Consider the following 24,860-nt stretch of genomic DNA (forward strand, 5'->3'; position numbering starts at 1 on the left):
GCAGGGGTAAGAGCAGAGAGAGGGAAAAACAGGCTCCTCACGGAACAGGGAGCCCAATGGTGGGGCTTGCTTGATCCCAGGATCTTGAGATCATGACCTGAGCTAAAGGCAGATGCCCAACTGACTAAGCCACCATACTGGGACTTTTAAATGGCTATGTTCAGTCACTGCCTCAGTGACCTCAGCCTCTAACTGCGTCATGCTTCTATACATACTCCATACAATAGGCTCTGTTGTTTATAACAGCTGAGGATAATTATCTCATACTGATGATCCATATTCAAAGAAAATAATCATACCAAACTTATTTGGACATGTTTTAATACTTCTGTGATGACAGATCTTATTGTGCCTCTGTGTCATATGAACAATTACCAAGGTAGCTAAGAGAAATTTTCAAGTGACATGGTATAGTAAATAGTGATAATTTATTTCCTTCTCTGCTGGTTATCCTTAGCCTGACCCTTACCCCTGTAGCCCTGTGTTCATATGCCTACTACTTTCCAGTTAATTCCAGGATGGCTGGAGTCTTTTAAAATATCACCACACTGAGACCATTTTTAGTTTCCTCATTCCTTCCCACTTATGGCCCTCACTCAAATACCTACAGTTCTATTTCTGCTCGCTCCCCACTTTTTTAGGGGACTGATCTGTTAATTTATGATAATTATGGCTTAAAGAGAATGAGTCTGACATTACCACTCCCATGGTTACTCATATTTCCCTGGGGTTTCTTGCAGATGGAGTGACAAAACGAAACAGATCCTTGAAGGGGAACTTCGTGGGATGCAAGGGGCTGTCAGGTTGATTTTATTTTATTTTATTTTTTTCTAAATGGAAATTTATTTATTTTAAGATTTTATTTATTTATTCATAGACACAGAGAGAGAGGCAGAGACACAGGCAGAGGGAGAAGCAGGCTCCATGCAGGGAGCCCGATGTGGGACTCAATCCCAGGTCTCCAGGATCACACCCCAGGCTGCAGGCGGCGCCAAACCGCTGCGCCACCGGGGCTGCCCTGTCAGGTTGATTTTAAAATAAATCTACAAAACAGTGTGTGGTGGAGATGCCTGAAAAAAGAATAGAGGCTTCCAATATTTTGGAAGACATGTTAGGAAGGCAGAGCACTCTGCTGAGAATTTACTTCAGAATGTGTTCCAATCTCTCCTACCAAATATGAGGACCAACCGTCTAACCAAAATGCCTGAAAACAACCAAGCTTGAGGAATGCTTACTATGCATCCACTGCAGAGGACACTGTTACCACTGGGTGCCAATTATAATGACAAGTAAGGAAGCTTACAGGAAACGCATGATGACCCACACTTGCATTGTAACAATGTCAGTCCCTGAGCACACAGCTAGAGGACCAATCCACTTGGGATGACTGCTGCCCACATTGGATATTTTGTTCCTTTAGACACTCCTGATCATTTTAGCAGTGCCCATCTTCTTACCTCAGTGTACTGCTTCTATAGTACTCTTGAAGGTACCAAGGACTACTGATACACTTTTATAAAAAGACTTACTAATTTTTTAACTTAAGGTTTACATTTCTCTGTGCACATCTTTCACAATCACATGCAATGTATAACTGCCCATTTCCACCCTGATCACAGAGTAGGACCATCTCTTCAGGAGAGGGCTGTTTTAAGAGGTAAAGTGGCTATGATACTGTGAGAAAAAGGACTGTGATGCCTTTATTAAACAATATTTCCAACAGGAAAGTGTGTTCTGAGTTGAAGGTAACTTCATTTCTTTTGATTTAGGGACCACCTAATTTTAAATCCAGTTCTATAAAATTGCTTGTGAAATGCTATATAAAGTTATACTGGTTTATTCATCCTTTTGAATTTGAGTATCTACACTGGGCCAGACATTAAGCTCAGTGATGAGTCTACTTAAGAGTTATGAATAAGAAAATGTACTCAGGGTAAACCTTCCAAACCTGAGAGTTCCATGTGATACAGCACCATATGGTTTTCTGTCTTTGTAATTTGCAGATTTTGACCCTTACCCTACTGGTCTTAGTCTTTTTTTTGTTTTTGGTAGGGAATATGCAGAATCCCCTTTTCTCTAGGGCATAGTATCCTATTTCTCCACCATATTAGAGTGGTGAGCCAAAATCCTTACAAAGTTCTAAGTCCTTAGAGCTCATCATTTCATTTATAAAGTCCAAATAAAAACTGATCAGTTAAGTCAACTTTTATTTAGGCATCAATATCATAAGACATTCTCATCCTACAATTTGAGAATATCAATACTAAGAGAATAGAGCACTGGGTATACATAAACAACTTTTTTAGTACTTACTAAGCACTTGAAAACTTTAAAAACAGGTACAGGTGGGGAAAGGGAGGCTCAACAAGCTCTATATGGACCATAACAAGAATTACATAATTTCAATTTAGACACAGCAACCCATAACTTCTTTTTCTGTTAATACTCAGAAAAGAAAGTTAAGATTTTTATCATTTTTCAGTCAACAATTAATACAAATATTTGCCTCTTCTCACCAGTCATATCCAAGGAAAATTTAAAGATAATAGCTTATAGGGATACTGTTTTAATTCTGGATAATTCTATTAAGTAACGCTACTTAAAGTGCCCCCCTTTGAAGGAGATCAATTCAATAAAAACGGTAAATTTTTGGCTAGTATAGGGCACAAATGGGTCCCACTTAATGAAAGTCAAATCTGAATTTATGAATTCTGAATTCTAATTTCTGAGATTAAGTTCAAAAACTTTAAAATAATTCCAGTATAGTACTTTTCATTAAGCAATCTATTTGAATTGAATAATGAAATAATGTTCTCTTTGGCAGAGTCAAGATAAATAATAACATATAATAACTTATAATGAAATCAGCCTTCTCAATTATTTTATTAGAATAAAGACTAATCAACTTGTATTAAGATACACAAAAATAGTAATGGGTGAAAGTTTTCTCAAGGTAAAGTTTTAAAAGAAGGGAGGGCCTGGTATTTCTCACAGACACATTTAATAAATAGTTAAGTGGGATTATACTTATGTTAGCTTCAGGACCTAAGAGATATTTGATATAATCAATCAATGGATATTTTTATTGGTAGTTATATCCTCAATTTTTTGAATTCTTCCATTGAAAGTCTAAAAAATTGTGGTTGAGTATACAAAAGAGAAGTATGTATGGGCCATTGATAATAGCCAATAGGAATTCTGAAGTTACAGTCTCACTTCCAGGCTTGTAGAGAATACGCGTCTCTTTTCAACTGTCCAATAAAAGAAATAAAAAAAATAAAAATCAAGGAAAGTGTTAGAACTACAGACCAAAAATAAAGTGCTAAGAGTCATTCCACGTTTGCCATATACTAGAAACAATGCTATGGTCTCCTAAATGAAATCATGATTCTCCTGTCTCTCTATACATCAAAATAGCCACCTTTATTTTAATTTAAAATATTTTATATCAAAATGTAGTTTAATTACTTTTTTAAAAAAGATTTATTTACTCATGAGAGACACAGAGAGAGAGAGAGGCAGAGACACAGGCAGAGGGAGAAGCAGGCTCCATGCAAGGAGCCTGACGTGGGACTCAATCCCAGGTCTCCAGGATCACGTCCTGGGCTGAAGGTGGTACTAAACTGCCGAGTCACCCAGGATGCCTGTTTAATTACCTTTTTAAAAAACTGAAGTATAGTTGACACACAATATTACATTAGTTTTAGATATACAACATAGCAATCCAACAAACCTGTATGTTATGCTATGCTCACCACAAGTATAGCTAGGTTTTTTGCTTTTAACTGTAAAAATAAATACTATAGTTAGGCTTTGGAAAGCTGTAGTATATATAGACTTATAAACTATGATTTCAATTTTTAAAAAAATATTTTATTTATTTTAGAGAGAGAGAAAGAGAGAGAGAGCGCGCGCGTGCACACAAGCAGAGAGAGCAGCAGAGGGAAAAGGAGAAGCAGGCAGGGAGCCTGATGTGGCACTTGATCCCAGGACTCTGGGATCACGAGCTGCACCAAAGGCAGATGGTTAACAGACTGAGCCACCCAGGTGCCCTTGACTTCAATTTTTGCTTGGAAAGAAGCATCATATTTATAGATTCCCTGCTCTTGATTCAAAAGGATCCTGAAAAATTAAAAAAAAAAAAACAAAAAACGCTGAAGTTAAATAGCTACTTAAATGTCAAGAGTCTTAACATTATCTGGTGTGAAATAGATGAGTAGGTATATCAATCTCTTAAGTACAATGCCATTTGTATTTATTGGACTGTGCTGCATAGGCCATGAAGCCTTGGGGTACCTGCCAGATACCCAATCTTTACTGAGAAAGGAAGCCAGATGTCTTTGTAAGAAAATCAGCCTACAGAGATGGAGGAATGTGCCAGAGACAGATGAGCTGAGAGCAGCCCAACAGATGGTGTTTAATCAATCCAACTCTGATCTTCCTTACTTGGAGAGGTCTTTTTGTTATCTGCCAGCATATTTACTCTATGAATCATGGTGTTAAGTATTACAGTAAGAAGGAGAAGCCTTCTTTGGTAAGTCCTTCTCTCCCAAAATAGAGGAGGAACTGCTGCTTTGTAAGAACTGTCAAGACCGGTACTTCTAATTGCTGTGGCAGCACCAGGCCTGATCTTACTGGACCAGACTGAAACGACGACTAAAACTTGGCATACAGCTAACACTTTGACTAATGTGGATTTCTGTTAGTCTACTCAGATAATTAAATGGGATTTCTTTTCAGCTGGCAGGGAAAATAAAATAATTTCATGGTCTGACCTCAAGCATCTCTCATGGTCTGACCTCAAGCATCTCTTGACTCCCTATATGCTATAATCTAAGCTGCAGTAGCCTTGGTCTATCTCACTTTACCAAAGGTAGTCATATATGGTTTTGTATATTCATGTCCATAATATTGATCAGTTCTGGAGAACAGGACATGGTAAGACAGAGGTTTATCCTAGAATACAATCGTCACTACAAAGTTCCTAGATGTCCACAGGTCTAGAGATTGGGTTGGCAAATTATGACCTGTAGACCAACTAGGTCTAGCCCACTGCCTGTTTTTGTCAATAAAGTTTTATTGGAACACAGCAATGTCCATTTGTTCATGCAGTTTATGGCTGCTTTCCTGCCACAGCATCAGAGTTGAGCAGTAATGACAGAGACTGTGTAGCCTACAAAACTGAAAATATTTATTAAGTGGTCTTTTACAGAAAAAAGTTTGTCAAGTTCTGCTATGGCATGCTGGTATATAGCTCCTTGGAAACAAAGAATATACCTTGTTGCCCCAAGTATCTCCTACATATTACAGATGGCATATCCTGTAACTGGATGTCCCACTTATATACTTTTACTGGGTAAACCAAAAGGCTGCCAGTTGCAAGTAAAAGCAAGAGCAGGAGACAGCTAAGAGGGACAGGCTACAGTAAAATAGCTTGGCTGCTCAGATTATTTTGTGATCTCGGGACATCAGGATGCTGCTTAGTTTGGGTCATGTTCCAACAGAACTACAGAACGTGATGGCTTGGATTCTGGAGCCAGGCCTACCTCCTTTAAGCAGCTACTATTTTCTTCAGTAAATAGCCCCTGGCTAGCCACTAGGTCTTGACAGACAGCAAATGTTTGACCAAGGGAAACCAGATGGCCATATTATTAACACATTTGAACAGTTTTACCTAATCTACCAAATCACAAATAACATGCCTTCGACTAGTAATTTGGGATTTAAACATAACCCTGGGCTTTTGGAGGTCTCGAAGGTGCAGAATACAAAATGAACTAATTCTACCCTTTCCTAGGAGGCCTTCTGCCTCAACCAGGGCTGTGTATTCATAGAGGCAGTCCCTATAAATCAGCTGATAAACATGAGACTGAGCCCAGTTCCTCCGTGACAGTACTAGCCAAGAGTAAACTGCTAGAGCATTATAGTCTGTTCCAAAGTGGTACTGAAGGATGATTCAGAAGCAACCTTCTGACCTGGCAGAATTTTAAGCAGTGCCTTTGATCTTCCATTATACCATTCAGGAGGGAAAGGCTAAGGTCAGTTTTTACCAATTCTAGATAGTGGCTAATGGTTTACCCAGATGGATGCAGACCTGAAATAAGTAACAATGTAAGACTGTGGACAAAAAGATTTGAGGAAGGATAATGTAGATGACCCTTTAAAAAGGACACAAATTTGCATCTCCTATGAATTCTTACCAGAGTGCCCACAATTGCAGCAAAGTCTCTTAATAATCATGTGGATAGTACTGCATCTCTATCTTCCTTCATCAATCTGAGGCTTGCTCAATGGGTTTATGAGTGACTACAGGGTAGTGATAGAGGCTGCATAAGCCAGCCGCTATGGAAGCTAATGTACTTCCTCTCCCTAAGGCCACTGTGGCTATCCACTACTGGACAGTGCCCACTTTGTCAGGAATACTGACCAAGCCTGAGCCCTTGATTTGTTACCCCATCTTGAGGGAACCAGTTAGTCACCCAATACCAGGCTAACTATACTGGGACCCCCCCCCCCATTGTTAAAGGGACAGTACTCTGCCCTCATTGGAGTTGATACTGATTCTGGATTTGGATTGGCCTTTACTCTGTTTTACACTCTTGACATCACCATATGTGTTTTTATAAATGTTTTGTTCATTGCTACTACAGTATTAAGTATCAGATAAATACGTGATATGAAGAGGATGCTCTGGACTCATCAAGTATCAACCAAAATGGGCCAACAAAATGATGAAAGAGACCGTTACATGCTTAGATTCAACACCAGTTACAGGTGATATCTTTTAGGACTGTGATATTTGCTTTGCCTCAGCAATACATGCAGTACCAGCAAAATACGGTATTATCTCTTTCATAGCCAAAACACACAGGTCTAAAAATCAAGGAGGTAGTAATGTGAGTGGACTCAAAGTTTTAACTAATAATCCATTAAGAAAAATTGTTTCTAGACCCATGACTCAGACTTTGCTGGCCTAAATGGCATAACATATACTGGAAAACACATTAAAATTGGTGATCATTTCTAGATGGTGGAGTTAGAGGTAACTTTATCTTTTTGTTATTTTCTAGGTTTTCCAATTTTTCTAGAATAAGTACATTATTTTACATTAAAACATAATTACTAAAGAAAAAATAAACACATATAGCTTCATAATAAATTCATTGAAAATAGCACATGAGGAAAGCAAAGAGTTGCTAACAAAATGAGATAAAATACAAGAACTAGTTTTCCACTTTCTCTGATAGTGGTTATTATGCAGTGCTCCAGGGCAATTATGGAAACATTTAAAATCTGACTAAGCCTCAATTGCCTTATTTGTTAAATGAAGAGAATTCTATATCTCAAAAGATACGTGAAAGAACACATAAACTAACTTCTCTAAAGGAAAGAGCTATTATTACTAGTGGTGGGTGAGTGGTTATGTGCTCAGAGCTTTCAAAAGCATAAACAATAAAAAGAAGTTACCTTTGGGTTAAAATATCTACAAGACTGTGGCTGGGAGCCTCCAAATAGGGCTATGCGGTAGTCATGTTTCTTTCTTCTGGGCCTTGTGCCTTCTACCAATTCTTCTCGATCCTCTGGAGACAGCAGATGATACCTCATTCCACCTGTAGAAAAACACATGGCAACTTTTCAAGAACTTCAGGTAGTTTAATGCTTTGAAAAGGAAATAACCAATATCCTAGTGCTTTCGTTTCTGTAACTGTTTTTCTATTATCTCTCTATTGCATTTAAGGAAAGAGTGAGGGGCAAAGAGGCAGGAAAACGTGTAATGGGTTCTGAGTCCTAACCAGTTTATTATTCTCAGCAGTCACTAAGAACTCCCCCCCCCCATCCACTTACTACATACTGGTCAATTATCTGGCTCTTCAAGCAATAGCTGCCAAAATAATAATGACAAATTTAGATATCCTAACCTAGTAGTTTCTCAATATTAACTGTGCATTAGAATCACCTAGAAAATCTTTGAAATGGCCACAGACTCATCAAATAAAAAATTCTGTTGGTAGGGTCCAGGCACTAGTATTGTCACTTAAAATGTGGTTCAAAGGCCAGCAGCTTCAGCATCTGGGAGTTTGTTAGAACTACTGAATCTCAAAATCTACTAAGCTTAGTGAATCAGAACCTACATTTTTTTTTAAAGATTTTATTTATTCATGAGAGAGAGAGAGAGACAGGCAGAGGGAGAAGGAGAAGCAGGCTCTGTGTAGGGAGCCTGACGTGGGACTTGATCCCGGGTCTCCAGGATCATGCATGCCCTGGGCTGAAGGTGGCGTTAATCCACTGAGACACCCCAGAATCTATGTATTTATTTAACAAGATTTCAAGGTAATTCAGATGCACATAAAGCTTTCAGAAGTAGATGCCTTAGATGATTTTTTTATATTTATTTATTTATTTGAGAGAGGAAGTGAGAGAACACATGAGAGTAGAGAAATTAAGCCATCAACTCTTGGTTCTGGATCAGGTTTTGATTTCATAGCTGTGAGATTGAGCCCTGTTGTCTGCTGGAGATTCTCTCTCCCTCTCCCTTTGCCCCCTCCAGCTTGTACTCTCTCTCTCTCTCTCTCTCTCAAGTCAATAAATAAATCTTAAAAAAAAAAAAAAAAAAAAAAAGACCCCAGGGGAAGCTAAGGCAAAAATCACAGCCATGAAAAAAAATTCAAACCACATAAAATCTTAAGTTAAATCACTGCATGCTGCAGAAAAAACCAAACCAAAAGACAATAACTAGCAAAATATTAATCATATAACAAATTTGAAAGATAATCAATTAATAAAATTAAGACCAGTTACTAATAGAAAATTCCATTAAGTAACTGAACACAGTTACAAACAACTCTTAGCCATATGAAAAGAACTTCAAGCTCTAGTTAGAGAAATACAAGTTAAATCACACTTTTTCACTTAATAGATTGGCCATGATCAAACTGTCTGGAACACAGGGTATAATATACATGTGGGGAAACATACAATGTTTCCTACACATTGCTGGTGGGGACATGGACAGGTACAAACTATTTGGAGGGTAATATATTATGATCCCCTCAAATTACAAATGCATATACACTTTTTTTTTTAAGGTTTTATTTATTTATTTGATGGAGAGCATGAGCAAGCATGAGCAGGGGGAATGGCAGCAGGAAAAAGCAGACCCCCTGCCAAGCAGGGGCCTCAGAGCAGGGCTCATCCTAGGACAGTGGGATCATGAACTGAACCGAAGGCAGATGCTTAACCAACTGAACTACTCAGGTGCCCTGAAATGCACACACTCTTTTGTCAGTAATTCTTCTAGGAGTTTATCAACCTAAACTTCAGTCAGGGAAGTGGTTAAAAATTACTGTATATTCATACAATGGAATATTATATGTGGCTGTTAAGAAAATAAAAAAGAGTAATATGTACCCATGGAATGATCTCTAAGACCTAATCTGGTATGAAAAAAAAGCAGTATGTAGCAGAGTACACAGTAAAATAACATTTGTTTTAAAATTTTATATTTTATGTATATATACACATAGGTATAGATATAATTTGTACAAGTATATGTAAGCAAATGTATATGCAAACTACCTGTGGAAGGATATATAAGATAGCAATAGTAACCTTCAGCATGAGAGGATAAGGGAGTAGAGAGCAGGAGTACTGGAGATATCTACTTTTCGCTATATATCCTTTTGTGTCTTTTTGAACTATATATGATGTGCAGTATTACTGATCCAACAATAAAATAATGTCAACAATTCTTAACACATGCAAAAAAAACACTCTGAAAAAAAAAGAAATATTTAATTACTATTCAAAACTCATTAAACAAATGATTAGAAAAGAAATAGATGAAAGAAGAATTAGTGAGCTGGAATATAGATTTCAAGAATTATCCCAAATGTAACACAGAGACAAAGAATGAAAGGAAAGACTTGCCAACTTTTCTAATTAAAATTCCCAAAGTAGTGGCATTATTTGAAATGGCTGAGAATTTTCTAAACGATGAAAAACACAGATCACTGGACTCAGGAAACAAAGAAATATCAAGCAGGATAAACCAAAGAAATGAATGTCCAGAAGCATTTGGTGCTAAACACCAAATATGAAGAAAAGCTCTTATAAAAAGCTACAGAAAAAAATTCGGATCATGTACAAAGAATGACAACCAAACTAACAGCAAGGATCAACAAGAATGATGAAGGCAGGATGAAATAATATCTTCAAAGTATTTGATCTAGAATTACATGCCCAGTTAACCTTTAAGAACAGCATGAAAAAAAAAGGCATTTCCAGATAGCCAAAACAATTTATAACAAATAGACTATAAAATGTATGAACTTTGTGAAAGATGTTCTTTAACAATTCTTTAGTATTTACTGAAAGTTGTGAAATTTTGTAAAATTGTCATTTGTATTTTTTATGATCTAATTTTTTTATCTAGTTAACTTATCAGTCACTGACAAAGTTGTATTATATTCACCCACTGTACTAAATTTGTTTCTTCTGTAATTCTGATAATTTTTCTTTTATATATTTTGTGGGCTTAAACTCAATATGAGTTTAGCAATGTTTTCTTCCTAGTGAATGGAACCTTTTCTCTTTATGTAGTGATCTTTTTCCCTAATAATGATTGTTGCCTTCCTATATTTTATTAGATGGTTATATAACTAACCTATCTTTTTATATGGTTAGTGTTTTCCTGGCTTATTTTTATCCTTTTATGTCTTTTCAAACACTTTGTGTCTTTATGTTTTAGTTAGATCTTTTGAAAACAATATATAGCTTGATTTTCTTTTTTAAACCCTATCTTTTAACAGGTAAATTATATTCCATATAATTTAAAGTACTATTTATAATTTTTTCTAATACCTTATTTTGCACTTTTGGTTCATCTCAAGTTTTCTATGTTTCTTTCTTGTCTCCTTTTGGGTTGAGGCTTTTTCTCTTCATTTTTCCTTCTACTAGAGAATTTTTATATACTGTGTCAGTCTTTTTAATAGTTATCTATTTTAATATATGTACCTTAGACATTAATATTTCTACCCTCCTCCAGAAGAAAACAAGGATCTTAGGACAATTTAATTCAATTTATATATTTATGTGTTTAGTTGTTCTGTATTTTTTTATTTAAAAAAAATTTTTTTTTAATTTTTATTTATTTGTGATAGTCACAGAGAGAGATAGAGAATGAGGCAGAGACACAGGCAGAGGGAGAAGCAGGCTCCATGCACCGGGAGCCCGACGTGGGACTCGATCCCGAGTCTCCAGGATCGCGCCCTGGGCCAAAGGCAGGCGCCAAACTGCTGCGCCACCCAGGGATCCCTGTTCTGTATTTTAGTTCTCTTTTTTAACCTTCCAAATGGGGCATGATAATTTCATTTTTTAAATTTTTAAATTAATTTTTAAAACGATTTTATTTATTCATGAGAGACACAAAGAGAGAGGCAGAAACATAGGCAGAGGGAGAGGCAGGCTCCCCATGGGGAGACTGATGCGGGACTTGATCCCAGGACCCCAGAATCATGACCTGAGCCAAAGGCAGATGCTCAACCACTGAGTCACCCAGGTGCCCCTATTTTTAAAATTTATTTGACAGGGAAGTGAAGGAGAGGGGACGTGAGAGAGAGAGAGCGTGTACAAGCAGGGGCAGTGGCAGACAGAGGGAGAGGGAGAAGCAGACTCCCCACAGATCATGGAGCCCGATGCAGGACTAATCCCAGGTCCCCAAGATCATGATCTGAGCTGAAGGCACATGCTTAACTGACTGAGCCACCCAGGCACCCCTAAATGTGCCATTTTAAGACCTTTTTTCTTTTTTCTTGAAAGCCATCCCAAACAAGGAAGCAAGAAACAAACACAAACTCTACCTTTTTGATAACAGAAGATCTGTAACCCTAAAACTCAGTTAATGAAGAGAGGTAGCAGATAGAATGCTAAACCAAAATGGATATGGAAGGAGATACCAATAAGCAGCAAGCCAAATTATCCTGCAGAACTCTGGAAAGATTTATAATTAGAGATAGGAAGTACCCCAGAGAGTGTACTGGGGATGAAAATAAGAGAACTCTAAAATTCTGAATAAACAACATTTGAACTGCCAGTCTCCTTCCCCTCCTACACAGTCAGGTAACCTGCCATGACTTTTCCACTGTAGGATATGAGGACTGGTCTTTAGAGATATTCCAGTCTCGAGGAATCACACAGAGAAGGGTATGAGCCTGAAGACAAGGATTAAGTCAAAGTTTATGTATCAAAATATTCACTACCCAGGTCTCAAATGCCTGCACCCAGCTACCTGAGAAAATATCTACAGATACTGACACTTGAGGGCTCCTCAATTTAAAAACTGTGTTTACACGGATTATTCTATGGTTCAGCCCAAGAAGTGAGAAGCCCATTCACATATACAGCGTTATCTACTGATTTTATAATAACTTACTCTTATAACTATGACTCACAGATGATACCAAACATTTAAGAAAACCTTCAATAGCAATGAAGAAAAAAACAAAATTCAAAAGTAATATAGAAAAGGCAGACAAGGAAGCATGAAAGCCAACATAATGCTATTTCAGAATAAGGTATTACAGCCATGAAATAAGAAGTTCTAGAATAAGTTAAAGCTCACAGAAATTAAAAATAGCTGAAATAAAAGTGTTGACAGAAAAATTAACGCTATCTCCCAGAAGACAGAACAAAGAGAAAAGATGGATAACAAGGGAGACAAGAAAAGGGCAGCCCCGGTGGCACAGCGGTTTGGCGCCGCCTGCAGTCCAGGGCGTGATCCTGGAGACCCTGGATCGAATCCCACATCAGGCTCTCTGTATGGTGCCTGCTTCTCCCTCTGCCTGTCTCTGCCTCTCTCTCTCTCTCTGTCTCTATGAATAAATAAATAAAATCTTAAAAAAAAAAAAAGAGAGAGACAAGAAAAGATTAGACTCATCTGCTGAAGAATCACAATAATAATAGAGAATAGAGAAATCTATTGAAAAGATAGAGAATACCTAACATGATAACTTAAAAAAAATGCATACCCAGTTACCTTATTGTGAACTTCCAAAACATCAGGGATATGAAAAAAAGATTTTTTAAAGATTTGTTATTTATCTGAAAGAGAGAGTGTGCATATCCATGAGTAGTGGGGTGAGGGACGGAGGGAGAGACTCTTCAAGCAGACCCCCTGCTGAGTGCAGAGCCTGAGGCCAGGCTTGATTTCAGAACCCAAGAGATCATAACCTGAACAGAAACCAAGAGTTGGATGCTTAACTGACTGAGCCACCCAGGTGCCAACCGCCCCCCCCCCAAAAGATTTGAAATGCTTACATAGAAGAATAAAAAATAAAATGATCAGATTTCTCAATAACACTGGAAGCTAGTTAATAATGGTACAATGCCTTCAAAATTCTAACTGAAAATTATTTTCAATATAATTCTATACCCCATTTAAGAATCCTTCAATGTTTTATGATAAAATAAAGATAAGAGATTCATCAAGTCTCCAAATATTTACTATCATACCTACTTTCTCAGGAACCTTTTAGGGGATATATTCCATTCAACAGAGAGAATTAAGAAAAGGGAAGAAATGGGGTCCACAAAGATAGTGGGTCTAAGTAAAGCAGAGGTGTGATAGGACATCCCAAGATAGAGAAGGGAAGTCCAGGACAAGTGTGCCTTAAGGTTAGAGTGCAAACAGTCCATACTGTAATATGTAGAAGGCAGTCTCTATCAAGGATGTTTCTAAGAAATAAAAGAAAAACAACAGACTGTCTAATTGTACAATTTTATTAAGGAGCATTTTATAGAGGGGTTGGGACTTAGCCTGCAAATCAAGAAAAACTAAGTAAAAAATATCACAGTTATTAACTCTGGGCCAAAAAAGAAAAAAGAAAAATGATCACAGTATACTATCTGGCTGAATATAAAGGAAACACTAGAAACAAAAGTGCACGAAAGTTATCATACACAAAAGAAGATAAGGTAGAAGTAATTTTTACCTTCTATCACACACGTCCCTAAAAAATAAGGGCTAGGGCTAAGTCTCCTCCAAGTAGACAGCTGAGAACCCCAATGGACTAATTATCTAGAAGAGCTAAGTCTTGAATGTTTCCCCTGGTGCCGAGTCTGATCCATTCTAAAGGGCTGAAGCTCAAAAGAAACTGGCTACAGGATCAGGTTATAAATGGACAGTAAGGCAACTTACTTATGACCATCTTAAGGCATTCAGGATTGTCTTGAATAAGTGGTTCAGCTTGTACTGTTTTACTTAAGAAATTCTTTGATATAAGAGGAAACCTGACTTTAGCAAGGATATCAACCATAAATGGCTGGCGATTAGGCTCATCGTATTTCAACCATCTGACAGCAGCATCATAAACCTAAAGGGGGAAAAATAGCATAGTAAAGTTCTTAGAAGGTAGCAACATTTCCAATGACCTACATTTACTCTTACACTGAAGGTTGGAGGAGGATATCAAAGACACAACCATTTATTCCCAATATTTTATTCAGATATTTTCTTTCATTCCCAAACACTTGCCTGTACTTATATACTGTTCTACTGATTCTCATAATGTTTTTTAGAACAAATTATTACTATATAATGTAATGATAGGAAGGATACTGAATTTATGATTTTTTAAAATATAGCTTTTCAGAAGGAGCTATGATGTACATTTCTACTGGAAAAAAATCTATTGGTCAATGACAGTTTCAATATATATTTACTTGGTACCAGGAAAACAGGTTAATTTCTTAAGGGGACTTCTATTCCAAAAGATATGAAGGTCATCTATGATTTTATTTTAATATGATATTCCTGAACTGTGAATTGATAGACTTAGCTGCTTTCCAGAAACTTTAAATTTTAAAATTTAAAATTAAAAAAAAACATCATAGGATATTTATATTTGAATTATTTTCAAAATAGTACTATAGCATTCATTTACCTTTACCAAACAAGTCCAAGTTTATCAACACAATTTAATGTGTAAATCACTCACTTTTTGTTTTTGTTGTAAGTAGGCTCCATGCCCAGGGGTCCCTGGTGGTGGTGCAGTCAGTTAAGCATTTGACTCTTGGTTGTGAGCTCAAACCCTGGGTTGGCTCTGTGGTCGGTGCAGAGTCCGCTTAAGACTCTCTCCCTCTATCACTCTCACATCCTCTGTCCCTCCCACTCATGCGCATGCTCTCTCAATAAATCTTTTTTTTTTTTTTTTTAAATAAGTAAATAAAGTAGGCTCCATGCCGCCCAACATGGGACTTGAGGTCATTGCCCTGAGATCAAGAGTTGCATGCTCTACCAACTGAGCCAGCCAGGCGCCCCACAAATCATGAATTTAAACACAATGAAAACATAAATATACATATCTGCTACATACATACATGTCTGAGCTGCTTAAATTGGTGTTAATATGGCCTAAGTTCTAATCTCCATATGAATTTTTAATAGGGATTGGCCTATTTTTTTTAAATAAACTTTTAATTTTGGAAAAATTTTAGATTTACAGAAAAGTTGCAAAGATAGCACAGAGTCCTCAAATACCCTGGACCCAACTGTTAAAATGTTACACTAGTATGATACTCTTATCACAACCAATAAATCAGTATTGGTCCATTACTAACTAATGTCCATACTCCCAAAACTTCAGTTTTTTATCCAATTTTTTTCCTCCATCTCATAATCCCATAACAGATACCACATCACATTTACTCATCATGTCATCTTAGAATCTTCTAGACTATGACAGTTTCTCAGACTTTCCTTTATTCTGATGACTTTGACAATTTTGAGTTCTGGTCAGGTATTTTGTAAAATGTCACTCAATTTGGGTTTGTCTGATGTTTTTCTCATGATTAGATGGGATTACAGTCTTCTGGGAGGAAGACCATAGAGATGCCATGCCATTCTCCTTACATTATATGAAGGGTGCATGATATCAACATGACTTATCACTGAAAATATTAACCTGTGAGTAGTGCTCATCAGGTTTGATGACCTGTATGTAGCATTTGCCAGCTTTTCTTCAAACTCAAGTGACTTTTTAGTTCGCTTTCTGTAATGCATATAAGTCAGTTAATTTTAAGGTCATAGAACTGAGGTGATTTTTGTTTTTTGCCTCCAGATTCAACCTGTCAACGAATATAACTTATGACTGCGCCATTAAGAAGACCAAAGAAAAATGGCTCAGTGCAAATCTCTTATCTTTAGAACAAAAGTAACTCAAACCATATGATCTTACAGAACCTCTATTAGTTTTCTATTGCTGATGTAACAAATTATCACAAATTTATTGGTTTAAAATACAGAGAAGGATGTGGGACTGCAAATAGGAATTAACTGAATGTCAGAGTGTCTGTGTTAGTCCACCTAGCTCCCAAATGCCTGTGCCAGCTTATACCTCTAGCAGTTTATTTGACAGTTCTGGAGACTGAGTCCAAAATGGCTCACACTGGGTTAAAATCAATGTGTCAGCAGGGCTGCCTGAAGGCTCTAGAGGAGAAAGTATTTCCTTGTCTTTTCCAGACTCTAACAGCTACCTGCATTCCCTGGCTTGTGGCCTCTTCCTCCGTCTTCAAAGCCAGCAATCACTGACTCTTTCCCACTCTTGACACTGACTCTTCTACCTCCCTCCTCCACATTTAAGGACGCTCATGATTACACTGGGCCCACCTGGATAATCTCATCTCAAAGATCTTTACCTTAACCACATCTGCAAATTTCCAGTAGCCATGTAAGGTAACACACTCATAGGTTCTGGGGAGTAGGATGTGGACATCCTTGGAGGGGAAGCACTGTTCTTCCTATCATGGTATCCAATAGTTTTATTTCTATCAAATGGCCTATCTCTCAAATAGAAAGCCCGTAAAAGCACCGGAGAGTTACTTTTCCTATGTAAGAGATTTTGGAATATTCTGTTTAATGTAAAGAACACATACCCTCCTAATATGATTCTTTTCCTTGTCAGGTATCCAAACATGAAACCTAAGAAATCAATAAGGATATTTTTACTAAGAAAAACATGAGAAGACAATTTAGTCACCTGATCCTCTGCTCTCACAGTCAGAGTGTCCTGATTGAGGAGATGTGTAACTCGCTTGACATCAAGTTGCAGAAATTCATCAGTTTTATAAACTTCAGTAAAATGCTGATGGATAAAGTCATCTGCAGTTGCTTTCAATTCAGGACAATCCAGACACTCAGCTAACACACTTATACCTAAATACAGAAGAAAATAAATGAATAGAAAATCACTTTAAAAAGCCCCCAAACATACACTGAAGAAAAAGTATGACTCTGGGAAAGTGAGGCTGAATGAATTTCATAAATTTGGATCCTTTTCTGTTCTACTGATTTGTTTATTCTTATTTCAATAGTATACTGAGTTAAGTATGGCTGATTTTGTTACTTTGTAGGAAAAGTCCCTTCAATATTTTTTCACATTTTTCTTAACTGTTAAACATTTTCTCTTGAAAATAAATTTTAAAATAAGCTTATAACATTCTACTGTAAAAAATCCTGATATGATTTTAATTAGGATTGCACTGAATTTCTGGATTACTTTAGGGACAGCTGATTGTTCCACAACATGGAGGAGCTACTCTTAGGAACATGGCATGGATCTCCATTTATTCAGATTTTTTATGATGTTCAATGTAATTACACAGCTTTTTTAGGATTTATTTTTAGAGAAAGAAAGGGAGCACGAGTAGGGGATGGGCAGAGGGAGAAAATCTTGAGGAGACTCTCCACTGAGCACAGAGCCCAAAGTGGGGCTTGATCCCATGACCTGAGATCATGACCTGAGCTGAAATTCAGAGGAGGACACTTAAGTGACTGAGCCACCCAGGTGCCCCTATACAGCATTCTTTTTTTACAAGTTTTTATTTGAATTCAATTTAAATGACATATACTGTATTATATATATATATATATACTGAACTGTGTATATATTATATATATATATATACTGTATTTTTACAAGTTTTTATTTGAATTCAATTTAAATGACATATACTGTATTATATATATATATATACTGAACTGTGTATATATTATATATATATATATACTGTATTTTTACAAGTTTTTATTTGAATTCAATTTAAATGACATATACTGTATTTCGAGGTAGAATTTAGTGATTCACCAGTTAAATATAACACCCAGTGCTCATTACTGCAAGTGCCCTCCTTAAAAAAAAAAAAAATAATGCCCATCACCCAATTACCCCATCCCCCCTCCCCACCTCCCTACACAGCTTTCTTTATATAAACGCTTACACATTTTCCATTCAGCCTTTTCCTAGCTATTTCGTTTTTTGTTTGAGAAGGAAGTGTCCCCTCAATTAGTTGTTAATATTAAGGAATCTGAAAAGTGCTGTCAATGAACCAAATCCAGCCCACAGCCAGCTATAGGGGTCAGCAGCTGAAGATAGTTTTCGTATTACTAAAGGGTCATTAAAAAAAAAAAAAAAAGTGAGGCAGAGGGAAAGGGAAAAGGAGGAATAGTGACAAGGACCACATGTGACATGTGCATGGCATAGAGTCTAAATTTTTTACTATCTGGTCTTTTACAGAAAAAGTTTGCCAATCTTTCTAAATAAAGTCACTGATAATTGTGTGTGATCCTTTCGCAGGCCTCCCTTCAAAGTCATAAGTCGAATTTTTTTCAGTTCATTATCTTTGATTTTCCGTGTTTCAACTCATGTTGTCTTCAGGTATAAGTTTTGATGTTTTCAGATTTATACCATAGAGGTTCTCATAACTGATGCCTGCCAACGAACTTGTCAAATCACTAGGCATTTTCGAATACTAGTCAATGCCATGGCATGCTAGATGCTCATGGTGAGGAGTCTGCTATATCTGTATACTTATGCTATCAGCAACAAGATGGTATTTTCACCAAGAATCAGTATTTGTTTACTAACTAATTTATGGCAGTTGAATGTGTTGTCATTATACAACCCAAATAAATACCATGCAAATCAATAAAACATGAATGTGAAAAGAAAGTAGTTACTCCTATGAAAATTAATCTTAAGGTTTCAGACAGACTTGAGAAAAGCTCAAATTAGAAATGATGAAGATAAGTAATAAGATCTGAAAATATTGCACAATTCTAGGGGGATTCTTTTTTTTTTTTTTTAAAAGCTTTTAAGAGAGAGTGAAAGAGAATGAGTTGAAGGACAAGCAGGGAGAGGGATAAGCAGACTCCCCGTTGAGCAGGGAGTCTAAAATGGGACTCAATCCTGGGACCATGAGATCATGACGCAAGCCAAGGTCAGCCACCCAGGCACCCCTCTAGGGGGATTCTATACTCAGACTCTCTCACTAAATTCTCAATTCATTTCAAGGAAACTAAAAATTTTTTAAAAAATTATATATATCACTAGTGTGATTTATGAAAAACAAACACAGATAAGTATTGAAATAATAGGTATGGCCTCAAAGACTGGAAGACTGGTATGTAATATGTATACATAAGTATTAACATAATAACGTTAATACATAAGTATACACATTACGTTAAAGTAACACCTTCATAGCAAAGAATAATCACTCACTGTTTTAATGGCATTTTATGGATTATATGTATGGAGGCTCCATAGGGATTGAACTCACGACCCTGAGATCAAGACTTGAGCTGAGATTAAGAACTGGACACTTAACTGACACAGCCACTCAGGCATCCCTAACAACATTTTAATTTTTTTTAAAGATATGTATGTGGTAGGTAGGTATTCATTCATTCATTCATTCATTCAGAGATGGCAAACAGGGTAAGGATAGAGGGAGAGGGAGAGAGAATCCCAAATACAGTCTTTACGGAGTGTGGTGTCCCAGATGGGGCTCGATCTCACAACCCTGAGGTCATGACCTGAGCTGAAATCAACAGTCAGCTGCCCAAACAACTGACCAGGTGCACTGCTTAGTGACATTTTAAATTAGCCAACTATTGTTCTGATTATGCCTGATAAGGAAACTTTTATTGTTATTTTTTTCTCTTGACAGATTGCATTTATAAACTTTCCTTTTAAGAAATACTTCAGTCACATTCCAAAGGTTTTGATTTATTCTGTGCTTATTGTCACATATTTCTATATAGCCTGTAAGTTCAGTTTTAATACTTCTTTAAAAATACCTTCCTAAAAAATAAAAATAAAAAAAAATACCTTTCTAAACAATTCTTCAGTTAAGGATCTGAGTGTTCTGGATGGAGTAGGAGGAAATAGCTTTCCTTTTGACGTTAGTTCAGCTTTATTGCACTGTAAGAAGCAGATGTAGCCTGTGTCTCTTCTCTTTGAGGTGCTCCAGATTTTCTGTGGCTGAAGTATTTGTAAACACTCCAAGGGTATCCAAGAACTATTTGTATTCTTTGATTACTGGGTAAAAAATTCCATGATATCTACCTAAACAAGTCTGTGTTGTTCAAATCCTTATACTTTTTCTAAGCTTTATTTTTGAGATTTCTAGGCGATTCTTTTGTGTATGTTTAATTTTTTAAGTGAACTCCATGCCACACGTGGGGCTCAAATTCATAACCCCGAGATCAAGATTCACATGCTCCACCGACTAAGCCAGCTGGGTGCCCCTCTAGGCAATTCTATAAGTAACTCAAAAGCGTTCACTAAATTTTTTTTCTGTGTAAGTCAGTCAGTTTATTTTGCTTGTAACTAGGGAAGCTGACCAGCAAATCCCTATCTTGAGATCTTTATTACCTCTTTCTTTGCTGTGGTACTTCCCCTAATACTTTTCATAGAAGGCTATAGGTGGATTATAAGCTGTCTTTGCAATGTCTCAAATGAATGATGTTTTAAAATGTAATTCTTTTTTTCTACCTCCACCATTTGCATCTTATGCTATTATCTTATAACTTCATACTGCAGATAAAAAAGTAACATCATTCTGATTCTCTTTCTTTTCTAAATAAACTTTTATATTACTTATCTATTGCTACAGGAAAAACCACCCCAGAACTTGGTGGCTCAACGTAACAAAAATGTATTATTTCTTGCAATTCTAGGAGTCAAGTGGGTAGTTCTTTTGATCTGGGCTGGTTGATCTGTAGTTAGCTGGTTGCTCAGTTGGGAACTGGATGGTCTAGATAGGCCTCATTTACTTATCTGGTAATAGAAAAGCTGATTGGTACAGACATCAGTTAGTATAGCTCTTCTGTGCCTCAAATGGCCTCTAATCTGTTCATGATGGCAGAAGAGCCCCTGGCAGAAAGAAGGGCAAGCCCCAATGCACAATCATTTTTAAGGCCTTTGCTCATGTCACATTTGCTACATGGCCAGCCTAGACTAGGCTTGATGGAGGAGCTACAAAGTCACATACATAAATGGTTATACATATAGGGATGGAAAGAACTGGTGGCCAATTTCTGGCTAACCTACCATACCCCCATACCCTTTCTCTCTAAAAGCTTATAAATTCTTTTTATATTAATTTTTTAAAAAGTATGGTAAAACTGGGCCACTTGGGTGGCTCAGTGGTTGAGTGTCTGCCTTTGACTCAGGGTGTGATCCCAGGTCCTGGGATCAAGTACTGTATCAGGGTTCCCACCGGGAGCCCGCTTCTCCCTCTAACTCTGCCTCTTTCTGTGTCTCTCATGAATAAACAAATATTAAAAAAAGATTATAGTAAAACACTTGCAACATAAAACTTACCATTAGTGACATTTAGTTCATTCACCATGTTGTGCCACCACCATCACTATCTAGTGCCAGAGTATTTTTATCACTCCAAACAGAAGTTGTCTCGATTTTGGAGGCAAAAAAACATCACTAGGATATATCTAGGAGAGGAGTATCTTACTTCATCAGGTCTGTATTAGCATAATTTACTGTGAAAGGTAACGTTTTTTTTTAAGCTCAAATAAGTTTTATTATTTTTTTGATATTGCTTTTCCTTCATCTGTTCCTTCTGGACTTCCTACTTCATATCCGTGTCTTTCATGCTTTCACTAATGATCTCCACTTCTCTGCATTTTTGTTTTGTTATTATGAAGCAGTTTTCTCTGTTTAATCTTCTTTAAGTTTGATTTTTAGGAGTATTCATTCTACTTTTCAATGCAGTTGAACTTCATGGAAAATCACACCCTCCTCTCCACCCTATTCATATGCATTTTAAGTTCTCCATTTCTGGGGAATCCCTGGGTGGCTCAGGGCGCGAGACTCAGGGCGCGAGACCCGGTCCCACGTCAGGTTCCCTGCATGGAGCCTGCTTCTCCCTCTGCCTGTGTCTCTGCCTCTGTGTGTGTCTCATGAATACATAAATAAAATCTTTAAAAAAAGTTCTCCATTTCTTACAGTAATCTGTCTACAGGAGACATTCATTTCAAGCTGTTTAGCTTGATATTCTGTCTCTCAAACTACTGGGTTTCCTTTAATCTAGTATGATCTTTGCCCAATTCCATCAGGTACCATGGGCTCCTTTAGCATTCAAGGAAGCCAGCTTGTTGGGATCTTCTAAGCAACAGAGAATTGATAAGTGGTAAAAACAGAGTTCTCTGATCAGTTCAGGGAGAGCCATGCTCAGGGCTAAATAGAAAGCAGGCTGAATCAGTTCCCTTAGGTACTGAGAGTGCAGTTGGCAACGGGCTGGGCCACTATCTTTGCGCCAGGCTCAGTCAGAGAATCAGGCTCCCTTCTAAGCTGTTAAGCTCTTTCCTCTCAGCTTGAAAACAATGACAGAAGGCATCCAGAAGTAAAATTCCTAAATGGTCTCAGAAGCCCAAAGCCTAAGACATGGTTAGCACAAACCTGCTCTAGGTTCCACAGTATGGTTTGTACCACCACATCCACTCCCTACTCTGGCTGTTTTTCTTTCTAGTTGAATCACCTGGTTAGAAATTTAGAGTGCTAGGGAATTAGGGAAAAATACTTAAAGTCATCATCTTCCAAAAACTTCTTTGAATTCTCTCTTTACAACAAATTTTCTGAGAATATTTATTTATATAAGGGGAAATAAGTAAAATCTCAGGAACACAAATCTTATTGATAAATGGAACCTGAGACTATGGTCCAGAGAAATAGAGGGACTCATTCCAGAATGTTCCTGTTGCACAGGTGAGATTAGAGACTGGTCTTTCTAAAGATTTTATTTATTTATTTATTTATTTATTTATTTGGGAGGGGGAATGCATGAGGAGGGGGCAGCAGAGGGAGAGGGACAAGCAGACTCCGTGCTGAGTGTGCAGCCTAACATGGGGCTCCATCTGAAGACCCCAAGATCATGACCTGAGCTGAAATCAACAGTCAGATGCTTGACTGACCCACCCAGGCACCCCCTATAGCAGTCCCTGAATTAGTATCTTAATTTATATTCTAGGATTTTTAAGTCTTCTAGTATACAACAGTTAGCACATCTGACAATGTGGAGAGGCAACATAATGTAGTAGTTAAGAACAAGATTACCTAAATTCCAACCTCAGCACCTCCACCTCCACATACTAGCTATTAGACCTCAGGCAATATAAACAACCTCAGTTCTCATCCAAGTCAGACTGCAGCAATCTTAAGTGCTTCAACAAAGGTGAACATTCATATTAATGATATCATATTTCACACCACCACCAGATGCAATCCTTACTCTTCATTCTAGATACACAAAAACTCATTATTAAAGCTATTTTATATTTTGGAAAATGTTAACACAATATTTAATGGGCTTGTTGCTGCCCAGGTTAATAGGTATCCCCCCAAGCATCTCTTAAAATTTATTTTGAGTGTATTTTCTAGTGGACAGTGTCTTTGAAATTAAATGAGGATGTTCATAATAACCACACTTTTTAAAATTAAAATACACATTAAAATTTGGTTTTGTTTTTGGTTTTGTTTTTATTATTTTTTTTTAATTTTTTTCATTTATTTATGATAGTCACACAGAGAGAGAGAGAGGCAGAGACATAGGCAGAGGGAGAAGCAGGCTCCATGCAGGGAGCCTGACGTGGGATTCGATCCTGGGTCTCCAGGATCGCGCCCTGGGCCAAAGGCAGGCACTAAACCGCTGCGCCACCCAGGGATCCCTGTTTTTATTTTAAATAGGAATCTGATTTCTTACCAAGACAATTTGAAGCATCAACTTGTTCTTTCAAAAAATCGACACACATTTTCTTCACAGGTTCAATCTGGTACTGGTTTGCTGCATCTAACAAAGACTGAACGTTGTTGCTATTCACAGAAATTCTGCAAAGAAGTTAAAGTGAATATTAACTTCCTACAATTCTTTTTTATTATTTTAATAATGCTATTATAAAACGTATCCTACTAACCCCTGAAATTAAACAGAAAATTAAGCTTTTCAGTCCTTGCATCAGTATGGCATTAAGTTCCTCAAACATCCATCCCTGTTCTTGTAGTTTTTCATGTTGAAGAATTTGGAGCATATCAATGTGTCACCACAATGCTCTCTGCACAGTAGATCCCAATCTTACCTCTCTACAACAGAAATGATCCTTCTTAACTTACCTAGCAGTATAAGCAAATTCCACAAGCTGTTCGATAATGTCAGGTTCAGCATCTTTGAGTTCAACTTCAAAGGACTTTGATTCAAGCATGTTAGCTAAAATGAAGAGAAGAAATATAAATGGTATGAGTACTATCACCAGTTTAACTGAGGACTAGATCATTCCAGGCCATGTTAAGTATAGAAAACAGTAATAGGCAGAGATCTGAGAAAAAAAAAATACCCAGAAGGCCGGCCCAACATTCCTACAATAAATGTATATTGATTCTCAACATTTATGTGCCTTAAAATAAGCTTAGAAATTAGTGAATTAGTGTACTTCTTTAAAAAAAAAATAAAAAGGACCATGTAAACATATGCATAAAACTAGATTTAGTATTTCCCCAAGTCCTATAATA

General features: G+C 37.1%; 1 protein-coding gene across 10 annotated transcripts in view; it reads right to left on the bottom strand.

Annotated features, from left to right (window-relative positions):
* Nucleotides 1–24,860, bottom strand: part of KLHL7 (kelch like family member 7) — a 66,900-nt gene that overhangs the window by 19,268 nt on the left and 22,772 nt on the right. For all 10 annotated transcript variants that reach the window (XM_072783789.1, XM_072783792.1, XM_072783785.1 and 7 more), the window contains 5 exons: nucleotides 24,465–24,558; nucleotides 24,058–24,182; nucleotides 17,034–17,209; nucleotides 14,195–14,369; nucleotides 7,468–7,610 (listed from right to left, as the gene is read on the bottom strand). In XM_072783789.1, the coding sequence (XP_072639890.1) occupies nucleotides 7,468–7,610; nucleotides 14,195–14,369; nucleotides 17,034–17,209; nucleotides 24,058–24,182; nucleotides 24,465–24,558 (713 nt within the window). The remainder of the gene's footprint in view (nucleotides 1–7,467; nucleotides 7,611–14,194; nucleotides 14,370–17,033; nucleotides 17,210–24,057; nucleotides 24,183–24,464; nucleotides 24,559–24,860) is intronic.

Source organism: Canis lupus, chromosome 18 (genome assembly GCF_048164855.1).
Source record: "Canis lupus baileyi chromosome 18, mCanLup2.hap1, whole genome shotgun sequence".
In the NCBI taxonomy this organism is placed as follows: domain Eukaryota; kingdom Metazoa; phylum Chordata; class Mammalia; order Carnivora; family Canidae; genus Canis; species Canis lupus.